Source organism: Atractosteus spatula, chromosome 14, assembly GCF_055471065.1.
Source record: "Atractosteus spatula isolate fAtrSpa1 chromosome 14, fAtrSpa1.hap1, whole genome shotgun sequence".
Taxonomy (NCBI): Eukaryota; Metazoa; Chordata; class Actinopteri; order Semionotiformes; family Lepisosteidae; genus Atractosteus; species Atractosteus spatula.
This window is the reverse complement of record NC_142719.1, coordinates 43,073,380-43,097,823: the sequence shown is the minus strand read 5'-3', so window position 1 is coordinate 43,097,823 and position 24,444 is coordinate 43,073,380. Positions and strand designations below refer to the sequence as shown.

Genomic DNA, 24,444 nt, shown 5'->3' with positions numbered 1-24,444 from the left:
TCTGAAAACAGCCACTTTCTCCGCATTCCTTTGAAACACTTATCTTTATTGGTTAAAGTGAAGCGGCGGCGTTTTAGAAAAGCAAATACCAAGATAAAAACGAAAAACACGAGCAGAAAATATGATGTTTAAATAAAACGCCGCTGCTTATTCAATGATTCCTGTGGGATATATTGCGCTACAGGCTGAACGTTTTAAGTTTTCAATTCCGTTTAAAAATGTAAAATGAAAACTTTTCATATGACCTTTGCATAAAAATGCATTAAAACTCTGGCTGGCATAACGCAAGGAATGAAAAAAAAAGGCATTAATAACCAAATCAAAGTTCTGCAGCACTTCCGGGATTATGAAAAGTACAAACTCATCCACAGCGGAGAAACCAAATTCTTAATGACAGACCAGGCTACGAGCGGCGCTCATAACGGACAGATTCTCTTGCTCTTTCGGGATGGCTGTTACGTGCACGCTTGTCCTATGAAACTGCAAAGGAAACGGTAACTTTTCCGCCAGAATACGTGCAGTCGTTAATAAAACCCCGTGTCACGCATTTGTGCAAAAACAAAGCCTTCGGAGTCAGGGAAAGTGTCGGCCGCGGAGAACCGTGGGGAGCTGGGATTGGTATTGCCTCTCGGATCTGGTTAGTAAATGTCTTAATTGAGAATGTCACGATTTGTGCTTTTTCCTTTTTCGACTGAAGGGTTGCGTCTGTTTTCTAACAAAACATCGCCAGAAGAAAACTAGATGAAAAAGAAAGAAAATGATGAATCTAGGTATATACATTTTTTTTTCGGGATCGGAAAAACTGAATGTGACGAGCAGCATAGCATTCTGTCAACAACTGGAAATAATTTTCTTTATCTAACTTGGCCTTCCAGTTTATAAGTTAGTACGTATGACACGGGTTAGGAAGCCAAGAGACCATCCTTAACAGGTCATGTGCGGAACAGTGCAAGTTTTATATCTCAACGTGAAATCAAACGACCTCCCCAGCAAAGCACGGGCGATTTGCGCCGCCCACAACATTAAAACCGCCTGTTAGTGACACTGGCGTGTTCGTGTGTACCGCCGTAAAGGAAGGTGTTCAGACTTAGAATCTAGAAATATCCTAGAATCGATCTGAAACACTCCGGATTTTAAACACGCTGTACGTGCGCAGAAATTGCCTTTGGTTAAAATGAATGAACAGATGCGTGCTCTGTGTTTCTCGCGGCTGTCATTACTGCTTAGCAAACGAATTAATTCTGTGGCCATGTTTATGTTATTAGCAGATTTGTATTAGATTTGATTTTTAAAAAATTGTTTAAGAGACCGCTATAAAAGATAAAGTGCAATGTCTGTTTCAGAACAATAAGCTCTTAATTTATAAGTGATTTAATGCCCTTATGCAACACGTTAACCGCGGCCTCTGCAATCTTCCATTTTAATTGTTAAACTCGAATATACAATAGTTCAGGTGGGGAGCTGCGTCAGCACGCGTAGGCTGCAAGGGAACGAGTAAAGGTTTATCCCATGCTGAAAAAAATAAGAAAACACAACGTTTCGGCCGTGGAGCCTTCTTCAGGTGTGAAGGTTTATACAATTATACATTATCATTGACATTATACAATACATTGTATACATATACAAGACATTGACATTATACAATAATGTCTATTGTGAATGGATAATTAGCAAGATCCCAATATGGAATTCTGCGTAATTTTGTACTGGCTATGAAGAGAGGGTCGTTTTGTCAGAAAGTTGTCTTGACAGAGTTATCGCCACTGACAACGGGACTCCTGATTTCTGAATCACGACACAGAGCTCGCTTGCATTATTGCTGTTGTCATTAAAACTGAATGGTGTAATTTGCAGTCGGCGAAAGAGCGGATACTTATTTGATGCCGTCCGCTGACATGAGAGGAGAGAAGACAGTCAAAATATGTACCTTCTCTGTAATATAAACAGTGGCTGTGCAGAGCCGCTTTTCACGGAATATCTGTTTAACTGGAACCGGGGAGCGCTGATTTATAGCTATATTTAGATAAGAAATGCAGTAAATGGTTTCTAAATAGCGTCAAGGTCATGTAATGTAATGGGATAATGTTTTCGTCTCCTGCAGATAAGCCGGCCGTGCGCGGCGCGCGCGGTGGAGGAATGTCGGGCCGAGGGGGGACAGGTCTCGCGCGGCGGGAGCGATAACCCGCGCGCCCCCTTTCAGCCGGTCAGCTCGCACGCGCACCCAGCTCCCACAGCACCGAAAACGAGCACCGCGTGACGTGCAGGGGGGGTCCCGCTTCCAGCTCGGGCCGGCTCTGCACGGTGCAGCCGATGCATCGATACGGGCCTCTCGGGCAACAGAGCCGAAGGGCTTCGCGGGTTTCGTTTAGTGCTTTGTTTTGAGAAACGCGTGGGTCAGTTTAGCCTGGCGGCCGGGCCAGGGCGGACAGCCCCCAGCAGGCCGTGTGGTCAAGCAGCAGGCAAGCGAGGTGTCACCAGGCCTGACTGCTGGACTCGCCTAATCGGGGGAAAATGCGAGCAGATTACAAAGAGGCACAGCCCGCGAGCCGCGGATCTGAGCGCCTTTGGCATTTGTAAAGAGAATATCCTGTACACACACACGGTCCCCTCGAACCCGTGTCCAAGCGTATTGGCTCAACTCTGACCTGGAATGAAGTCGGGGGGGATTATATAATGGATTTCATGCCCTTAAGAGTCTGTCACCATGGCATTGGTATTAAATTCTCAATTTTAATAGCGAATTCGCAATGTATTTCTTTAGTTAAGTAAAAACGACACCAAATTATTTTTTTAACGTCAAATGATTGTATCTATAATTTATTAGAACCCGTTCATAAAATTTGGTTTTTTTAAAAATGCAACAAAAAAACCCACAGACAACGGAATTAAAATCAGGGTTTTTTTTATGTCGTTCACATTTAACAGACAGGTTTAGAAGGTCCAGTGGACTGTTGGAACGGAGAACCGAGCCGTGTCTCTGCAAGCGCGTGGTTGTCTTCGGATATTAGATTAAGGATTAAAGACAACACTCAAACTCGGGCTTTCGGTAAAATTCTGGAACTTTTCTCCCGACGCAACAGATCTCCTCGTACAGAGGTTTCGACCCACGTGTTCGTGCATCCCGAGTGTCCAAAACCCCCCGGAAACTGGGAAAACAGCTGGAATCGACCGCAGGGCTGTGACACAACTCCGCCAGTGTTCCGGCTCGTCACAGAAAACACTGACTGGGAATTTTATATACATTAATCCCCAGCTTTTCAGTAGCAATTAACGACATTTCGTGTTTTGTTGAACGGAAGAAAATACGTGACAAAGGAGAGGACGCCGTTCGGCTTCCTCGAGCCCGTTTGGTCAGGATCTCCAACTTAAAAAAAACAACAAAAAACAGACATTTTCCGACAGTCTTCGATCCTACTAACTGAAGAAAAGCTTTTGAAAAGTAGCAGGATACTTTATATAATAAGATTATATTTATATTGATAAGATTGTGGGAATAATAATCTTCAGGGATGTTAATAATATGAACCTCGTTATTATTATTATTATTACATATAAATATTATTACTATATAATTCTTATAATCAGACAACGGCAACAACAATAATAATAATAATAATTATATTTTTCTTCTTCTAATTATTATTACTATTATTGTTGTTGTTCTTATTTTATGCTCGGAGCGCATGGAGACGCTCTGTGGTTGTGTCTCGCCGTCTTGCCCTGTCGTTCCGAAGCCCAGCCTCCCGAGCCCCGCTGCCGCTGCGGGAAACCGGCTGGCCGCCCAGCACAGGACCCGTCCGCGTTTGAGGAGCCGTGTGTGCTGGCGAAGGCAGCGAAGCTGGTTTTATTATTCAAAACAGGGGCATCTCGACGAGCGAATAAATTCATACTGCGCTCTTAGCACAAAGGTGAAAGGGTTTTTTTTTTTACACCAGGTCTTTTAGATAAAAATAAAAAAATAACTATAAAGTCACGGGAAAAAACTCAAAACAAAACAGCGCGACACTTGTCCAGCAAGTTGCTTTTCGGGGATATATGAGGCATCGTCGCCTGTGTCACCATCCACCGTTTAAAGGTTTCACTGCTGCCTTGTGCGTCGGCGCGCAGCGGTCTGCGGGCTGTACCGTTAGCCTTGCGGGTCTGTCAGGGCCGTCTGATCTCCTCCCTCATCCGCTGTCGCCCTCTCCATTGGTCCGCTGCACAGCGCCCTGTTTCTACACAATATAAGCGTGGGCCTCCTCACCTTCAGAAGGGTTAAATCTGCAACCTCGCGATTGAGCAGAACAAGGAACTTTGCCGCACAGCAGATCGGAATCTATCTCTCTCTCTCTCACACACACACACACTCATATATCCTTTATTTCTCTCACACTGACTGACAGTATGTCAGCGCCGGTCTTGCATTTCAACACAGGCGACACGCGGAAAAGGGCTGCTTTGTGAAAATGCTCTCAGGCTATTTTCTAACACGCCGCGACGAGCTCAGGATTCTGCTGCACCCCCGAGTTTGAGAAGTCTCTCCCCCCCCCCCCCTCCGGGTTCGCCCATGGAGACCCTGTAAAGGCGAGGTCCGAGCTGCGAGAGGGGAGAAGACACACGGCTTCAGGCGGGGCTCGTCCGGACTCAGTTTCCCCCAGCCAGCTGCCGACATGAATTTGATCGGGAGCTACCAGCACCATCACCTGATGCGCGAACCGTTCCCGTTTGTGTCCCGGTGCCACCAGGATAACCCTTACTTTCAGAGCTGGGTGGTCAGTCATGGCGAGGTCACTCCAGAGCTGCACCTCCAGCCTTCGTACAGCTCGGAGTTCGTGGTCCCGGGCCCGGCGCCGGAGCAGGGTCCGCTGGAGGCGCTGGACGGGCGGATGGGCAGGAGACGGGTCTCCGCGCCCAAGAAGGAGCGACGCCGGACGGAGAGCATCAACAGCGCCTTCGCCGAGCTCAGAGAGTGCATCCCGAACGTCCCGGCGGACACGAAGCTGTCCAAAATCAAAACCCTGAGGCTGGCGACCAGCTACATCGCGTACCTGATGGACGTGCTGGCGAAAGACGCCGGGGAAACGGAGGGGTTTAAGGCCGAAATCAAGAAATTCGACAACAGAGACCTGAAAAGGAAACGAGAAGCGGTGAGGCATTTTTTAAAAAGGTTTTTTTTTTAAATTATTTTTAAATGATAAAACCCGTATTAGCACACGTGATACTGTATAGGCTGTGATCAACTGAGGTAATTTGATCAATCGGAGGTAAAATCGGCCCGGAGTGTTATCCTACTGTTACTCTTCCAATACTCTTGTCCCTGTCTGAGCGCCGCTGAAGTTTCCAGTATGTCATCCAGGCCTGTATACGCGTGTGTGCATGTGTTCTTAATAATTTGAAGTGAAAATAAATCTCTCTTAAATTTATTTATTAAATTCAACAAATAATAACGTTTTTCTAGCAATGTTTTTCAGCTGTGTTTCCTGTGCCTACGACAAAATCGTACTGTTCGTGTGAGAAAAAGCGACTTCAACATGTTATTTGCTGTTATTAATACTGCTAATGCGCTCGGAGATAAAACTGACTTCATGTGTGTCTCACAAGGCGTAGTACCAGTATTATTCTAAACGATTTTTACATTATTTTTAGCTTAGTGTTGATGTATGAACACGTATTTGATTGAATTACAAATTTCTTTTCCCGTAAGTTCTGTATTGTCAAGTGCGCATTAAGAAAACGTTACCTCGAAATGGAAAAAAGCGAGGTTATATTTCAAAACCTCGACTAGTCGGTTACTAGTTTAAGATTAAAACATTTCAGAACACAGAAAAAAAGATATGCGAACGAAAACACGGAATAAAGCTGAATTAGACTTTAAAAACTAAAAAAAAGTTTTTAATTTGTGTCTGTGTTCAATATTGCGTTGTAAAACTGATTGACAAAATTATTTAAAAAAATATTTGTGAAAATACGAAAACAAATTTAATTCGTTTAAGGTTTATACAATTAGGTTAATTAAATTTAATCAGTAGTATATTGGGAATTCTATTATATCCTGTTTTTCAGGATATGTTTTTTTTGTGTTATCAGCCAAATTATTTTGACTTGAACCTCAGCATGGCCAAAAGGTAAAATAAAAAGCAAAATCTATAAATGTAAGGAGCATTTAAAAAGGGACGGCTCTGCCCGGGAGGCTGTACGAGGTTTCTGAAGCGCGTCTCTTCTTCCCCACAGAGCGAAAGTGTTCCGGGCTCTTTGGCCGGCGAGAAGAGACTGAAAGGCCGCACAGGCTGGCCCCAGCAGGTCTGGGCTCTGGAGCTCAACCAGTGAGAGCACCTGGCGGAGCGGCCCCCCGCAGAAAGACTCGACTCGGTATACAGGCGCCAGAGACTTGGAGTACAACCACTCGGACTCCCGGAACGGGCGACTTGGCGGTCAGGAGGCAGGTTTCAGTCCGCAGGGAGCAGCGGGCCCGTCTCGGAGGCAAACTGAGCGCTCCTCTCCGGCCAACACCCCGCTCCCGGCTGACCCGAACTTCTTCTCTTGCCGAGATTCAGGCTAGGTCACAAGGACCGCAGATAAGACTGCGCCCGCACCGTGGTCGGCGAGAACATTTTCAGGCATGTGCACGGGTGGGTCTCGGGAGGTCCGGATCGTGGGCCAGTCCGGGCCGCGCTCGGCTGCGGACCAGCCGGACAAGCCGCACACTGTATCCGTGGTATTCGAATGTCTCAATCTACCTCCAGTGTGTGTCTCCGTATTCTTGTTTCTAGTGAAATAAATAGAAAACTGAAATTCACGATACATCTAAACGCATTGCACGGATTACCCATTAATTACTCATGTCGAAACACCCATTTTTTTCTTGTTGGCACCATCTCTTAAATTATTATTTAACCTAGAGCGTCATAATTTATTATTTGAAACAAACGGCTGAGATTTCTCTGTTTCTATGATAAGATGGAGAGCCTATGGCATCACTGCAAGTTTTTATTATTATTATTATTATTATTATTATTATGCGAGCTTTTCAAAGCACAGGGTCAAAATGAGTTAGCTAACTGTAATCCTACACTTTCACCGTGTACCGGCGAGTGTGCTGTCGTGATTATTAAAGGTGTAATATTCTGACATTCTGAAGCCGTTTGACAAGTTCGCAGAGAAACCCTTTGACATTTTATTTTGTGTTTGTCAAAAGCCCGTGCGGACAGGAGAAATGAGCAAAGGACAAGCGGTGTTTTTGCGTACCATTTCTAGCGTCGCGCTACAGACCAGGTGTCGTACTCGCTGATTAGTAGTGAGAAAACAAAGCGGCCCCAACTATGTCCCCTACTGCGGAATATCTTCTTACAACATCTACTGCTAATAATTGCAATTTTCCTCGGCATCATCACACTCTACTGTAGTTATAGCTGTTTTAATATCATCTCGTTTTGACCAATACTATTGCAATAGATGTCCGTCTGCTCAAACATACTGAAGCTTCGCCTCACAACAGTGCGTCGCCTATATAATACACGTACTGTATATGTGTAGGTTACAGCTGACACGCAAGTTTCAGATTGTGAGATTTCGGCATTATTAGGCCTAGATTTGTGAGAGCAGCCTGATGATAAGGTGACCCACCCCGCACACCCAGGTCCTTCAGAACTGGCCGAACTGAGATGTCTCGGCCCGGGCCGGTCCATTCGCCAGCCCGCTGTGGCCGATAACTGCCCCCCCCCTGTTTATTTACCCTCCGTGCGACGGCCCCTTTATCTCCAGCGCGCTGCTGGTGAGACTCCGCGGAGCCGCGCGGGATTCCAGGGTGACATCAGACTCGCCCAGGACGGAGGTACCCGTGACAGCCCCCATCTGGACCGCTGACGGAGAGCCCGACACGCTACAACCGGTGTGCGCCCGTAACCAGAACACGCACCGTCCCAGTTTCCGGCCCTTTCCATCTCCCTGCGCCGAGCGCGGTTTCAGCTTCTTGCACTTGTTCTGAGAGCCAGCGAATATATCGTCCAGAGTCATTTGGAAAGTGGTCACATACTGTACAAAGGAGCTGAAACAAAACATGTTTTGTGAGAAACACCGTACGACTCATCCTTAATTTATAGGCAAGATATCATCTGCTTGATTGTGTTTTATGGCAGTATTTTACTTCGTTATCGTTTCCTTCAGAAATCGCGAAATCACACCGTGCTGGAATTTTAACGACTAAATTACCACCATTTGGGTTTCAGAGCCAATCGGCAGAAGTTAAAATCGGTAGATGGAAGTTAAAAAAACGGTAACTGTGCTGAGCGAACCGGCAGCCTTACGGACAGGGTGGGAGCGGTTTAATTTACTCGCCAAGACAACAGGTTTCAAACGAGAGAAAGCTCGACTCGGTCCATCCGGAGGGCGACTGTTGTATTTACTGTAGGGGTATATATGTGTTATTGAGTTACTAACGACATCATCGTTTCACTTAAATCTCTAACCAGACAAAACGTAAAACTGCAGAGCAGGGTCGATCAATGCGCGTGAAAACCGGTGTAAAGACCACAGGAAACACTAGTTTAGATGATCAACGCCGCAAAGTTAAAAAAAAGAAAAAGGTAAAAATTAAAGAGGCTCGATCTGAAACTCAGGTAGAAAAACCGGAACAAAAATACCCCACATAGTAGCAATGATGATGATAATAATAATAAAATAATAATAATAATAATAATAATAATAATAATGGGACTTTGGCCACAATGCCATGCAGAACTCTCTTCATTTCTGCCAACAGACCAAGTCAATAAACACGAGAACACAAAACCCGATATTTGCCCGAGCCTGTTATGTGAAACGATGTTCGAAGCAACGTCCCACGTCTGGGAAGTGCGAGTAAAACAGGACCCCGGTCGTGAATTTAAACCACGCAGCTCGCAGCCCCCGCGTGCGACGGTACTGAGGGGAGGGCGGCCACGGGGAGCGGCCTGCGTGATGGGCGCTCGCTGCAGCCAGGGGGTCGGGGCTTGTCTGACCCCGCGTGGGTCCTCATTAGCAGCAGACTGTGCTGCACAGCCCCCGGGCCAGCGGGAGGGCTGATCGCCGGGACTTTCTCACCCGGCCTTCATCGATCTGGCGAAGATTGATCAGGCCCGCCCCGGCAAGGTCTCCCTACCGCTTTGTAACCCGAGCTTCGCTCTCGCTGTGAGAACACGGGCTCAGCCCCACCGTCGGCTTTGCGTCGCGTCCCGGGAGCTTCAGCTGTGAAATACTACCATTAAATATACTTGATCGTTAGACACTGGAAACGACAGGAAAAAAGCAAACTTGACCCCTATTTAAGACTGCATGAGGATACACAGGTGATATAAACCTTTAGCTGAAATGTATTAAATGCTTGTCTTAAATAATGCGAACAACAAACCATATTAATATACACATCCTAATACACCGAAAGGTTTTGATTTAGGGCCTGTTGTCATGTGGGAAGTTGTATTTTATAGTTATTTTCCTTTGTTCTCATCACGTTAGTACGAACCAGCCAGATTAAGCCTTTTATGTAATTTACGAGGATCGATGGATGGCAGTGGCGTCATCGGTCTTAATTCGCTTGGTTATTACTTACAAATCCAAAAATAACACCTTAATAATAACTTTGTAGTTTTACTACCAGCAATCTAGTAACTGTACATGAGTGAACTTTATAGCCCGCGGGTGCAAGCAGGGCTCTTTCCTGCGTGTAAACCACGCAAATAAGCCGCCGTCTGGCATGACCTGAGCCAGCAGAAACATCGCCGCCTTCCCTCGCACCGCGGCCACCTGTCCGCCAGGTCAGGGGTTCATACTGCCCAGGGCAGACCAGGCGAATAATGTCGCTAGGAGACGGAACATATCGAACTACCAGGCCCAGCCCTGTTCATAACCCCACCGCAGTGCGTCTCCGGGGTGTATCTGAATGGACACCGAACAGTCACACAGGCCGGACCCGAAACCACAACTGCAGTTTCCGCTGGACTCGCCTCCCGGCACATTTCCGTGCTGAGAAGGCAGGCGAATCGAAAACGATACCACGATTGTGGTCCATGGGCGCAAACCCCTGACTGCAAACACTTACAGTAGCTTTGTAAAAATCGGCAACGACACGATACGTGAATACACCATTTAAAAGCGACTTCAAAAGTCGCGTTGTCTAAGCTGGTGTGTACCACTTTAACTTCACATAAGCAATAATCTGGCGTTGTTCTGCAATAACAACTTCCATAACACTGTCTCCTTAGTATTAACAATAATAAATCTAAACGACTAAAAGTGTTAATGGCGGAATACACGTGTCACTCGGTCTACTTGCATGTAAACTGACAATCAGCAGCGCTCCTATGTAGCTTTGGTCTAAGTGATATATTCGCTCTTGTGCGCAATTCTCAAGACGCCTTAGACACATTCAGCAATCACAGTATATATATATATTGTGAACTGTGTATTTAAGACCCCCGTGTGGTTTCTACTATTGTAACAGCTTTGTTATTGACACGGACGAGCTTTGGCGAGAAACGATCGAGACGGGTTTTTAAGCATCTTCACGTCACACGGCCCAGCTTGTTTAAAGACTTGATCACAACGCATCAAGTTCAACTGCACATGAACAGGGAGCCTGGAGTGCTGTAGCGTCCAATCGGTCACGCCCACCAACCACCTCCGTCTGCCTCATCGGCACGGGCTGATGCTCATTCTCCTCGCTGCACCTCCAGAAAGACAAGATGCGATTTCCGCACTAAAAATACACACCCAACAGGAAGAGCGGTTTAAAGCCCACTGCCGTGGATTAGACGGCTAGTGAATTGTGTTTGTGCATAAAAAAACAGTAAAACCAGCCCAAAGCAGCAAAGCAAAGCTCTGACACAGAAGCGTACTGTAGGTGTATATCTATATGCGCTCGGAATGGACAGTATACTGAGCCACGCCCTAACAGGCCCCTTTCAGAAAGTTTGAACCCAGGGCAATGCTATTTGTACCTGCACGCCTGCTAGCATAGTTGACTGTTTGAAACGACCTAGCCGTGGTATTCCCGTGCTAATTCTGATGCCGAGCTCTGCCGGGCTGGGCTGGGCTGCTCTCTCGCCGGACGAGCCGGCCAGGAGACAGCGAGGGGAAAGGGAGGGGCTCGTCCCGGATTAACACGAGACTGTAGCAAACGTGCTTATTCGGCGACCACCTTTAAGGTGCTGGAAATACAGAGGCGGCGAAATGAAAATTTAGTCCCTTACAGTGTGATCTGTTCCCGGGTACAGATTCTTCGCAGCCACGGCGTAAAAAACGTCGGTAATTAGAACTGGGTGAAATAAGATTACCTGCCCAGCTCAAGACACAGCTGTGCTTGTCGTACTCTGAACACGCTCAAGTCCGAGACTTCACGACAGGCTGCTCCTCACTGAAGCGGCCAGCTGAAGTAAAGCGAGCTCTGCACTCACAGCGTTTCCCACAGTGGCGGTGTGAGTACTTGTGCTGAACACCGCAGCGGACTTTGTCCCGGCCTGCACCCCGCCTGCGGCGCTGCAGGCACGCCCCTTCATATCGCCGTGCGACTCTGCAGGGCAATTTACTGGCTGTCGCGGCCCGTCGAGGGCATCGATATAATATGAACGCACAATCGTGCAACAGTATCCAACAAACAGCTACTGTACATTACAACGCATGATCAGGCGGATGCGAGGCAGAGGGAATTCACTCGTTGGCACAATGCTGCCCCCGTGTGGCCGCACCAGTGATGCGCTACAGAGGCGAACCGCTGTTTCGCCGGAGTGCGAGCAACAGGTTCACTGGAGAGCAAGCGCACGTCTGCTACTCGACTGCAGGTGCACTGCTGATGGTTGGAACACTGGTTTACACTGAGAGACAGACAGCTGAATAAAAACCGCTGCAGCAGGCGCGCTACATGTACTCAATACTTGAGAAACAGAACCCAGCACTTTAAAAAACGAAGGACGCACGTTAAGAGACGTACTGTATAACATTCGAAATCACAGGGAGGAAACTGAAAAAGCTTTGACAAAAAACAAACAAACACATTTATAATTACATATACATCCTAGCATTTAAAAGATGCCTTTGCAGAAATTAATAAAAGAGTCTTGTATGGGAAAATATCAATAATTGGTGAGTGAAGAAAATAAGAACTAAAAAACTGCATACGATATTGAGAAACTAAAAAAACCTAACCCACAGCAAGAATTCACATTACAAACCTGAGATCAGGAGAAAATGGATAAAACAGTCAAGAAATCCTGACCCCATGCTGCTCCTGAGGAGCTGTTCCCACACGGCCTGGCTCTCCTGGTCTCTGAGGTAACAGACCCAAGAGCCCCGAGCTGGCCGAGCCCCGCACTGGGGATCTGAGCAGCCGAGAGAGCACCACTGAACCCCCAAACCAGGACAGCGGGGGTACAACACTGCCCTGGCCAAACTGTGGGCAACACAACACTGGCACAGGACCCATCAGCAGCAATGACACAACACCTCCAGTTTACTATACACAGAACATTTATTAAAAGCAGTAAGCGGGTGTCTACCTCGATCTAGTTTAGTACAGCAAGTTGTAGGACAGCACAGCCAGTGTGTTTACATCTTACAAAACCTTTAAACAAAAGAAAACAGCAAAACTTACACAGCACTAATGTGTACTAGCACAGCTGTAACAGGTATCAACACTTCATCAAGATACAGCAAGTGTTGCAGGGACAAAAGCTCTTTCACTTTGTACATACAGTCTTAAATACAAAGCCTCCAATACAATGAAGCTAACAAAACCCCCATACTAAGGCATTACATCTTGGACTGAGGACTGCTAAGCACGTCCAGTCCCCCTGTCGGAACATCTTGTTCATCACATGGTAAGAACCACTTTGTGTCCAATATATGCAGCGTATATGCATGGTTGATCTCTTTCCAGATTAATAAAATATACTCAAATAAAGGCATGGATTAAAATGGAAATTGCTACCAGACCCATTTTTCTATTACAGTTGCTTTTGTGTTTTGTAAAAAATCCCATTGAGTGCCAACTGAAAAAGAGGCCACTTGATTGCATATTCAGCCGTCGAATGGGAACAGGCTCCTTCGACCCACCCTTTCATCAACGACCGGGACCGGTGCGATTCTCCCGCAGGGTCTTCTGAGCCACCATCACATCAGAGGAAAAATAACCTCACTGAACCCAGGAACACCACAGCTTTTAAACAAAGCCGAGTTCCAGCCCAGGAGGAAAGGAGACGATGTTCTTCAGCCCACAGTGCAGCTGGTGGTTCAGCCCATCAATCTGCGCTGCGAGAGGATTCAAAGAACAGGCTTGTGCTCTACAGTCCTTTCATCGCTGTGCATTCCCACCCGGACATTTCACCATGTGCTCGGACGCGGCGCAGCAGGAGAGCAATTCCCGCAGTTCGGAATGGCCTGTCCTTGGGCAAGCGCCACCACACTTCCGCAGTTCCTGACCCAGCGCCACCAGGAAGAAAAACTCAAGCTTGTGCTGCTAAAATTACTAACTGTACATGTGTAGGTAACACATCTGAAATAACCTAGTAAAAAAATGAAAGCAACACAACCAGGAATTCGATATTACACGTGCTCCACTGAGCTTAAACCATAAACGGAAATAAAAATAAGAGTTTCATTGTTTCACATGCTGTAATATTTCCACTAAGTGATTAAAAGTATTTTACTTAGAAAACAAGGCAATTCTTCTGATCAACCCCTCGCGATTGTCATGCCTGTCTATTCAGAACTGGGTTAATTAAGGAAAATCATAAATGGTGAAGTGATACAGTGCCAACCTCCGTCATTTACACAATGTACATCTTGGAAACAGCAGCTTGTTGGAAGTGCATTCTTCTATACTTAATTTTCCAAAACGCTGTGTAAAACCATACCTGGGAAGAAGATGCCCACACTGTGCAAAGCTTTAAAAGCAGTATCTGTCTACAAGACTGCAAAATCTCATGTTCTGCATTGTGGAAACCTTTCTAGCCTTGGCAGGTCCAAAGAGCATTTGCTGAACGAGTAAAGGGCAGTTTTGCTCTTCTCAAGTTCCAGACCAACAGCAGTGAGCCCAGTGTCATCTCACACCAACTGGAGACACAGGAACACAGCTGGCTCCCTTCCGAGCTGGGCTGGATTATATGATGGTAACAACCCCCTCCCAAAATCAAATTCTGCCTCTTCCATCATCCAGTCTCACATAAAAAAAATAAATAAAGGAAGGAACGGGCTTGTGTGGCATTTAAGAAAAAGGTGGCTCTTGTTTTAATCAGCATTTCATGATTTCCAGTTCAACTACTGACAGCAAAATCAAAAGACATGATCAACAGGAGCCGTGGTCATCGCGGCGACACGGGAGCCCTGTGAACACACCTGTGAGAGTGGGGGTGTGCAGATCACTTGCTGGGAAGCTGCGGGCGCTCAGATACCCCCCTGTCCCCACGGCTGCTCGAGCAGGGCGTGAACAGCCCCCCCTGCCGGCACCCAGCTCTCCTCCCACATCAAGCCAACCGCTGTTCACCGCGCCAGCCTGCAAGCGCAGCACTGCGGCCCGACGCCCCCAGCAGCAAAAATAAAAACACACTCTTACTGCAGCAACACTACATCTTTTTCTTCTACCACGTTCAGTTAAAAGTTTATTTTTTGTACATATATATTCACATTATAGCTATACCCTTTTCGACCGGAACAGTCTTAATGTTTGGCTGAACAAGAGCTTCTTCGTTTCTGACATGTCCGTCCGCCTCGGGTACTTTACAACCCAGCGACGTTACTCCAGCTGTTTGCTGCCTTCTGATTTCTGATCAAGACGGCTTTTGTTGCTCTTCACCATATAAATAAAATAGGTCAGTGTGTCCTTCTCATTCACAGGAATATTCCTGAAGTGACGACTAACAGTCTAAAACAAAGAAGAGATATTGTTAATGCTTTCTGTAGGGAGGATAGATTAAAATTCTGTCTTTAAAATGTTAAGTGAAGACACCGCCTTTCTCCAAGGAGAACTGCAGCTTCTCCTTCTGCACAAGTTCAGGTCAAGTTCGCGACCTTTAGTCCCTGTCCTAGCAGATATCGGGAAACCTCACACGAGCACAAGACGTCCTCGCTGAGGGCTGAGCTGGCCTGAGGACAGGCTGAAGACAGAACATCTCCAGTCTACTGACCTGCAGGTGCTTGTAGAAATTCTGGCCCTTCCTGATCCTAGAACACATTCACCTTCAGATAGAGGCACCTCTTCTGCTTCATCGGGACAATCTGAACAGCGTGCAGCCTGAGTTCAGTAAGAACTGCCCTGTACAGGGAGTCTTATTTCTTTAATGCTGCCCAGAAAGACAGTGGCCTACAGGCCTTTCAAACAAATCAATGACACAATTTATCCAAACGAGACTGCTGCAGGGAGATTCTTTTGTGAGACTTTTATGGCTGGAGTGACTTCTTGGCAGGCCTTTTCAATGTTCCTTGGGCACAGACACTAGCGCTCGGGTCCGCCCCCAGCGCCAGCTAGACCGCAGTAGATAATGTGCTGTTTTCAAGTACGCCAAGCCAGCGTCACAGCAGCAATATCACACAGGGTCTGAAAGGCAGTGCTGTTCACTGCTCGATTTCTGGGGGGTGCCGTGCATAGTGCCGACTCCCAGAACGACAAGGGAAACCCCTGACTGAGCAACACCGGGTTCGATTTCAACAGCTTCACCCCACTGTACATTTCAAACCAGCGCAAAGTAACGTAGTGGGATACTTGTGTGCAAGAAAAAGAAACTCAAGCCAGCACCAGAACAACTGCGGATCCCTGCACTCCTGCGAAATCTTATAGTCCTTGTGCCTGATAGCGTATCTGCAGTAACAGAATTTGGCACCGGTTGTCTTAAACAAGACGGTCCTTTGATGATAATTTTGTAATAATGCTTAGCTGCACGTTTTTTGCCAGCCACAGGTTATCTGTGTTAGGGGAATACTCATACACGCTGGAGTACTCGTGAATCGAGGGATTAGAGAGAAGAAGAAAGAATGATATTGTTCTCTCCCCCAGTCTCTCTGTACAGCCTACATCCAAACTTCTGACTGAGCCTGTTTATATAACAGCTAAATTGGATATAATGAGGCTGTGCAGCCAAGGTAGTTTCAGTTACCATGGTTAAAAAGCAGAGATGGTACATGTGAGGGATCTGTAGATCCGTCTATTTGAGAGACCACGGTGCTGTTGAGGATTTAGCATTTTCATGACAAACTGGCATTTGCATAAAAGAGTTATGCATGAACCTTTTAGCATTAAAATGTGTATGAACAGGAATCTCTCTTTCCCTCTATGAGGCCTTTTATTTAGGCCACAAGCTGTGTCCTAACGAGCTCCTTCCCCACGCTCGTCTTCACAGCACATGAGTTTAATGCACACCGGCCCAGGGGAGGCTGGGAAGGTTTGTCATTTAACCAAGATGTCAAAAGACCTTGCCTGTAGCGAAGCACAGTGCAATGAATTCGATTTTCTTGTCAGGAAAAAAAGAAAGAAAGCGCATCTTGCTTTTTGGAAGAAAAGGAAAAGCACCTCTTCTACCGTCTTCGTATGGCCTTTGTCTGAAACGGTTACTGTTTCTGGCACTTGCACTGAAAAGCAAAGATAATAGTCTTCTTTGCAAGGTTTAAGGTTTATAATTGGCCAGCAGACCTGGTGCTTTTTATATCACTGACACAGCCAACTGATGTCATTATCCGTTTTCAAGCCACGGAGCTCTGAGCAGTTGATGGAAATCATTTTCTTTTGTTTCTCATTTCAGTAGTCAAGTCACACACAATTATAATGCGAACGTTAAGGCTAAAGGAATGCAATCCAGTCTTAGGAACTTGCATGCGATGGGAGTCCATGTTTGATATTTTTAAAATGCCTGTTAACTGTCCTTATGACAACAAAGCACGAATGGTTTGTCATCTGGGAGTACTGATGCAAAGCAGCATACGCTGCAAAGTTAATTGGAATAAGCTTATTTTTTCAAGAAACAAGTTTGTACAAGAAGGTTCTGAACAATTTTCTCTCTAATGGACGACTGGCCCTCAGCCAGAATGATTTGAAGTCACAGCTGCCAGATTACCTTTGGGGAGCAGGAAACAGATGTTTTGCAGAGGGGGCTCCAAATGCATTATTATGATCTTAAGTTCCCAAAGGGGTGAACGAGCCAGTGTGGACCTCAGGGAAGAATGAAAAAGCTTCTGAACTTTCTGCCTTTCGTTCAGGACACGCTGAAGCCCCCCCTTGTGTGGAAAAGGAAGACTTGACTTCGAGGATATGCAAGGGTTACATAGCAGAACTCAAATGGGTTAATCTGAAGCAATAAACCATGATAACTGAATTTATTTGGCTGTACGTGGTTATTACAAACATGGCTGGAATGATTTTTATTGCTATGGAGACGAACTCCATTTATTTTGGAGACAAACTTTTATGTTGCAGTTTTAAAACTTCTGTCAAATTCAATAATGACAGAAAGCTTTGGCGATTTGTACATTTGTGTCTGTTGTGGAACAAACTTCGCGGAGGAACTTTATCGCCAAATCTCCGTTTCGAGATGGAAACTAACGCACAGGCCAAAACCAGCCATATCGCAGTCTGTGACGCTACTGTGCTTCACAGAGCAAAAGCCACTGCTTTCGGAAAGCAACGACTAGAAACTGAAGCAAAGAATCTATCGACGGACAGCGTGGGCACTCAGAAATACACATTACCTCTGCCAGCTGAGCTTTGTTGAGGCCTGGCCGGGTCTGTAACTTGTAATGCCGCTTGTAGCGTCTTAGTGTGTTCACCTGAAGCTGAAACAAGTCGACCTACAAAACAACACGAAAGAGAGCAGTCACGACTTTCAATCCATTAGCACTGCTGCTGAAATAGCTCAAACTGTGGGCTTCCGTGGAATACTGGAGGCCATCAGCGAGTGCCAGTGGCCTGATTAAGATGTGTCAGCTTCTGCACTGGTTACTTTTCAAGCGTGTGGATGCAGCGCAGCACAGCACAGCACACATTCGCCAGATTTGCCTTATTTAACAATAGGGGGCATATCCAAATCTGGCTCTGAAGTAAAAAATGTTTTTTTAAGCAAAAACTAATTGAAATACAAAAACATTATGCTGAATTATCCATCGATTAGAGGTTATTTGTTTTGCAAGAAACTCTCCAAGAACACTAAGCCCTGATGAATCTGTACTGGGTGGTGGTATGAAGATGCAGGGATGCCGATGGGCTCAGACCAGACTGAGCTTTGCACAGCACTGACGAAGGGGTCAGTGGCTAAAATGAGCTTGTTAAATGAAATCACAACGTTTCTCTGACACCAGCGGAAACATTTCCCACATGTGGCATCATTACAATAAGCGTCATCTCCAAACCTCTCTAACGTCCTTCACGTTGCGAAGTGCAGTTAATTCCAGCCTGGACTGCCGACTGCCTCGCAGAAGCCGTGTCTGTGCCGATCACATGAATACACACAGCTGCCGAGACCCCACACAGGGCTGTCCCTCAATCGGCAGGTGTTCAAAATCCTCAATCACGGCAGATTTCTTAAGAAGAAAAGCAGGTCTAAAGTGGCTTCCAGATTAATTCCCAAACCTTTCCTAATGAGGTGCAACACTGCGAGAAGGACGTGGGTACGCCTAACGTCCAGACCTGCCCTGGACTTGTGTCCGAGGACTCGGAGATCGAGGCCTTCCTTTGGCACACAGCGCAGTTCTCTCGCTCTGCACTGAGGGCTCTTCCACCACTAACCCCAGCGTTCTGAAGGTGCCCATTCAGCAACCGGCACTTCTCAAGTTTCACAGTCTCTGTGCTCCCCTTGGCTTCAGGCCATGTTCTGTACCGCTGACAAATACTGAAACGGGACAGCGAGCCGCGCGGAGCACCGCCGAGCTTCGAAACAAGACCCCTCCCCCGGCTACCTCGCCTCCCACTTGTGCTCGGTGCTTCAGCCCACGCCGGGAACCGCGAGCCGAAGAGAAAGACACACAGCTGGGAGAGCAAATCACATCTGAGCACGAACGACTCAGGCTCAGCCGACACGCAGCTTTCTTTCTGGAGTGGGAGGTGGATGTCTGGAACAAACTGCGCAGCCAGCTGTCCTGGGCCAGTGAGACACTGTTAGCTGCAGTAAGATGGAGAGGCTGGCCTCTTCTCATCTGACCCCTGACTGGCTTGAAGAGAGCCCTGCTGCGCCCACACGCCTGGCCCCCGACTGGCCTGCTGCGCCCACACGCCTGGCCCCCGACTGGCCTGCTGCGTCCTCCACGGGCGACAAGCCCTTTCACTGCCGAACTCGGACACCGGCTGCACTTGAGCATCTACGTCAGGCCCTGCGCGCATCCTATCAGTCTGTCACCGGAGCTCGTTTTAATCTGGGGCTTCATCTGAATACGCCTGCAACCCCCCCAGTACCCCAGTACCTCTGGCACTTCGACGTCGTGGTCAGGAGACTCGCCCCCGTCGTCGCTCGTCTTCCTCTTCCTCTTGTTCCGGACGCTCTGGATGAAGTTCTTGTGGAAGTCGCAGATGTACAGATGCCTGACCTAGGAGCAAGCAGACGCACAGCACAGGACTCAGGCCCAGTGCAAACACGCCGTCAGCATTTTCCCCCGATCCGCTCCGGGCCAGAGCCCCGCAGCGCCTCTCGCTCTCATTCCCGGCCCGGCCGCGGACAACCCGGGGGGCTTCCTTAGCAACAGCCATGTTTGAAGGAGAGAGGGAGGGGGGAGGAGGAGGAGGCGTGGACAAGCCCGCACCAGATCTCGGGCGCTGCGGGACCCCGGCCGGGAGAGTCAGCTCTGCGGGCTTCAAGCCGAGCCGGACCGAACTACAGCGGCGACCCGTGCGCAGCGATTTAAGAATTTAAAGGCGACAAGGCCGCCAGGCGCACACGGGGTCAGCCACGGCGTTACCCACCCCTCCCCCGGTACCCCAGCCCGGACTAAACGGAAGAGGCGTGGGGCCGGCGTGCGGCGTGCCGACTGCCGAGGGGCCGGCGGGTCCACCTACGCTCTTGTCGATGTCCAGCTTGAGCTTCTTCTGCGAGATGCTCTTCTGGATGCGCTTGCTGAAGGAGGCGTTGCCGGCGGAGCGGCTGCAGCGCTCCCCGTCCTCGATGAGACAGCAGCTCTGGCCGTAAAGCGGCGGCGCCGGCGGCCCGTCGTGGCTGTCCTCCTCCGTGCTGAACCCGTTCATGCCGCTTTTGTCTCGGACTCGGGTGAGGGGGACGAGAGAGAGACACACACACACACACGCACACAGTCCGGTTCCGGCCTCCTCCTCTTCGTCTCCTCTTCCTTTCTTTTTTTTTTTTTCTAAGTCAAGCGAGCATGCACTCTTTCATGAGGAGACCAGAGCGCTGAAAAAGGGCTCCTCTGGAAGAGGGCGACCGTGCGGAACGAAATCACACAAAAAAGGGTAGGAGCAACAAAAAACAAAACCAACACACACACAACTCCGGGCGAATATCAGATAGAGAGGATTAGGATACGCGACTAGATGAAGTCTGGGGAGGAAAAAAAAGGCTACGATTGAGGGAAAAAAATAGCGCCTAAGCTGTTCTCCGATTGAAAAAAAAAGTCGAAAAGATCTTCAGTGATTACACAGCGACTTGCTGGTTCGGATACAGCTTTCTAGACCCAAGCCAAAAACAGGGACCGAGGTAAAAAAGTACGAGGCCAGACAACATTCAAGTGCAAAACGCAGAGCCAGGGGGATCTCTCGCTGGCTGCAGCAGCTACAACCTCAAGCTCCACCGCGTCTGCCGCCGACCGCAGGCCCGCTGGGGCATGCCCACACCGACGAGCCTCCGCGCCCGGGAACCCGGCGAAACCGGCGCTGCACGGCCAGACCCCGAGAAACGAGAAGCGGCCGAAGTTCCTGCGGCGGTGCCTGTTCGCAGCCGAGGTGACAGGAGAATCGGGAGGGAAAAGGGCTGAGTGCAATACTCTACCCGACTCCACTTCTGCGCCGCCGGCTGAGCTGGCTGTACCGATCAAATGCCAGCACACGGACCCCTGCGCCAACGTATCGAGGCTCCGCCGACAAGCCTATGGGCGAACCGGGTATTTCGAGTCTCTACGTGCCCGTCCTCCTTCAAAACCGCCGATCTGCCCTCCCGAAACCCGAATTTCACGGAGTTAGAAACAACTGCAGGAGTCTTCAGTGAAACTGATCGCACAATAAAACATGTCCTATCCTGGCAGCGGAAGTGCCGCCCCCCCCGAGCGGCGATTGGTCGCGGGGCGAGGGGGGCGGGCGCCGGCGCTCGCACGCTGCGCTCCGGTTGGTGGGCGGGCCCGTCACTCCCGCAAGATGTCTTACTTCCTTGATTCCGGGTCGTATTTGTTTTTTTTGAAAGGAGGGTCGGTGCCTGGCTGGCTCGCGCAGGAAGCGACCACAATGGGCTCGCGCAGGCATGTTGCCATGGAGCGCTTGCGTTCCCATCGCCAGAGCAATCTTTGTGTTTTTGTTCGACAACAACTCCAATCACTAATCACGACATTACATTGCCGTCGATCACATTATGCCAGCGCAGGACGATTGGAAAAAAAAAAAGCTTTTCGGACAACTGACAGTTGCGTGTACGATATTCTGTTATTTTTGACTGCGCACCGTCCGTCTCTTCCCCTCTTGGCTCCTTTGCAGATCCGTTACTGAATCTCATCTCACCCTGTTTTCGGTCAAGTTCCACCCTTTTAAATATTACAAAAGGGACCAGAAATAGCGCAAACGAAACTGCAGTAACAAAGGAAATCCCCTCATGTTTCACCAGTTAGTCAGTTGCTTGGTTTTCAAATGATTTCAGCTGTCTCCCCTACTGCGTGAGGCACGGTGCACGATTGCTCTGATACACCGACCGGACAGTACTGCGTTTGTTTCTAATTGCTACAGCATAATAATGATGAATAGCGGCAATCATAATCTAGTGTTTAAAACTCAAGTTTCGGATTCGATTTTAAAACCCTTGTCAGTGTAAAACAGACTCAAAAGCGCAGAGTAATGAACAAACGGCATGTGATTCTACATGAAAAAAGTCAGACACCCTAAATAACTCGTATATAATCTGTTTCGATCTATTTAAACGACCACAAGAACTCCCTTTGGGGGATGCAGTGTGAATAAGCGGTTGTTTTAAAAGCTTGACGTGATCAAACCTTAACTGACAACACATTACCGTCAACAGTCCAGGTTGGCTTTTGAACTTTGTTTCTGGGAAACTTTAAAAAAAAATTAATTATGAGGGCGTGCCTTCAGTTTAATGCTGAAGTAATGCTGTCTTCAGTAGGGCTCACAGACCAGTGAGCAGGTACTGTGCACACTTGACCAGTCTCTACAAGGAATGGGGCAGAGCTCCACAGGACAAACGCATTGACAAGCAACCTACCCCTGTGGCAGCACAGGCAGGTGGGCAGCCCACAGCATATGGCTTCCTCACTGGCCACACACACTCCTCTCACCTGTGACTTTCACAGCACAGCCCTGCTGATGACAAATGTCGAGGATCATCATGAAGTTCCATACGCTGTGTCTGTTCAATGAAATGTCAGGGCACCTGCCACACAGGTGACCAGCAATCATTTTCCTGACAGATTTGTGTGGGAATTTATTGTAGTCATAAAGGGCTTCTTTTGATGATCTGAGTGTTGTTGAACATTTCACCTGCAGATCATAAAGCTGTGGCCAGTGAGGGCCAGATGCATTCTGATGTTTATATCACAGGCAGAGGAGTGCTTTGCTAAAGTTAATACACAGCAGAGAATTTATAGATAATTCCGTTGTTTGTAAAGGTGATCATCTTCACACGGCGGAGTTCAACATATAGTTTTCAAGGAATTATTTGTTTAATGTAATGCATCCATGCCTTCTGGGAAAACAAGAATGACTACGACTAGCTAGTACTGGAAACACAGGAATATGTGCCGCTTATTCTGATGACCAAGGAGAACACTCTGTGGACTGAGGCTCTGTGGACTCTGACATCATGAACTGCTGCTGCAGTTTCCACAGACCTGCATTCAGAACATGCTGATACATTCTGGTGTTCAAAGGAGTGTCCCACAGGCTGGAGGAACTGAGTCTCTTTAGTCTGGAGGGAGTGTCTCACACTGACAGGCTGGAGGAACCGAACCTTGTTAATTTTGAAAAGACAATATTATGACCTGACCTGATTCAGGATCCTATGAGGAACTAACAAAGTCAGTGGATTTCTTCAAAGCGAACAGTGAAACCCAAACCAAAAGACACAAGAAGAAGCTATTGTGTAGCCATCTTAAGAAAAAGCCCTCGGTTCTTGCCTACCGTTGAGACAGCGCCTGCGGTACTTGTGGTAGACGTGTTGCGTGAAGCTGTTCTCCTTCAGCAGCTCGTGTGACGGGTGCTGAAACTTGGGGAGAGACTGTGGGGTGCAGCCGTAGTTTCCCAGGGCGGGCGTGCCTTCGGAAGGACTAGCGTTTGAGCTGGGTAGGAAAACAAAACCTCAATGAGACGAAACCTGCGGGAACAGTCTGTGTTTTATCAGCCCTACAGACAGAACCCCCCAGGCACCCGGCCTCTTGTCAGGGACCTGGAGCAGAGCTGAAAACCTGGCCAGCATGCTGCCCCCTGGATCACGAGAGGCGCTGGAGTAAAAATAGCTTCTGATCTATAAAACACCACCGGGCCAGCGCCAGGGTCCTAAACTGCTTCAGCAGTGCTACACCGATAGGGGTGTCCTATACTGACCAGCTGAAGGAACTGAACACTGTTAGTCTTGGACACTGAAGACAGCGAGGGGAACTGAGAGAAAATTTCAAAGACGGTGACGTGTCAACACAGCAGGTCTCTTCACAAGGACCCCTGAAACACGAGTCAGAGAACGCAAGTGGAAACTGTGTGGAAGTGCATTTGAAACTGAGAACAGGAGGCACTTACTTACCCAAAGGGTGGTGGGAGTGTGGAACAAGCTGCCTAGCCATGTTTTAGAAGGTTTATACAATTTTTTTTGAATTTTTGGTTTTGGTTTATATTAATTCAAAAAAAATTGTATATGGCCAATAAAGTGATCTTATACCCTGTCTTCTTCATCAGTCACGATCGATCAGCTGTACTTGACTGTGACCAGCAGAGGGCGCCAGATCCCGCCGGTTGGCTTGGCGAACTCACTTCCTTCCGGAAAACGGTCAATGTGTTTTTTTTTCCCTTTCACCAGCAGAAGTCTGTGTTTAGGTACAGTGCCGGAAGTTAGAAAATGCATAGACCACAGTCCCTGTCCTCTAAAAAATAATACAACATAAGCATTTGCAAACAGCTTTTTAATCCACACATCCGAGTTCCATATATTTTTCTGTGTTTACAGGGAATGAAGCAGCATGTTATTACAGTATGTAACAGTTTCGATGCACTGTTCAGCAGCCAAGCGTCGGCGCTCACCTGAAGACATCACGCACAGTTCCCGCAGGAGCAGCAGGGGGAAGGAAAGGGCTTTTATCTGCTCACTT

At 47.8% G+C, this 24,444-nt stretch overlaps 2 protein-coding genes across 2 annotated transcripts; one reads left to right on the top strand and one right to left on the bottom strand.

Annotated features, from left to right (window-relative positions):
- Positions 1 to 4,250: 4,250 nt before the first annotated feature.
- On the top strand, positions 4,251 to 8,560 carry LOC148821404 (heart- and neural crest derivatives-expressed protein 1-like). Its single transcript, XM_088932657.1, has 2 exons — positions 4,251 to 5,126; positions 6,211 to 8,560. The coding sequence occupies exons 1-2, from the start codon at positions 4,650 to 4,652 to the stop codon at positions 6,304 to 6,306; spliced, it is 573 nt and encodes a 190-aa protein (XP_088788783.1). The 5' UTR covers positions 4,251 to 4,649; the 3' UTR covers positions 6,307 to 8,560.
- Positions 8,561 to 12,459: 3,899 nt separating this feature from the next.
- Positions 12,460 to 22,877, bottom strand: sap30l (sap30-like). The gene is made up of 4 exons (XM_088932501.1): positions 19,976 to 22,877; positions 19,387 to 19,509; positions 17,683 to 17,781; positions 12,460 to 14,869 (listed from the first exon to the last, which is right to left on the bottom strand). Exons 1-4 carry the CDS (start codon positions 20,159 to 20,161, stop codon positions 14,741 to 14,743), a joined length of 537 nt encoding a protein of 178 aa, XP_088788627.1. The 5' UTR covers positions 20,162 to 22,877; the 3' UTR covers positions 12,460 to 14,740.
- Positions 22,878 to 24,444: the final 1,567 nt, after the last annotated feature.

Excerpts from the sequence above, each read along its gene's own strand:
- LOC148821404 (XM_088932657.1), top strand. The coding sequence starts at position 4,650 with ATGAATTTGATCGGGAGCTACCAGCACCATCACCTGATGCGCGAACCG. Across the intron at positions 5,127-6,210 it reads TGAAAAGGAAACGAGAAGCG|AGCGAAAGTGTTCCGGGCTC; the intron begins GTGAGGCATTTT and ends TCTTCCCCACAG.
- sap30l (XM_088932501.1), bottom strand. The coding sequence starts at position 20,161 with ATGAACGGGTTCAGCACGGAGGAGGACAGCCACGACGGGCCGCCGGCG. Across the intron at positions 17,782-19,386 it reads ACGACGTCGAAGTGCCAGAG|GTCGACTTGTTTCAGCTTCA; the intron begins GTACTGGGGTAC and ends GTTGTTTTGTAG. Across the intron at positions 14,870-17,682 it reads ACAAAGCTCAGCTGGCAGAG|ACTGTTAGTCGTCACTTCAG; the intron begins GTAATGTGTATT and ends TCTTTGTTTTAG.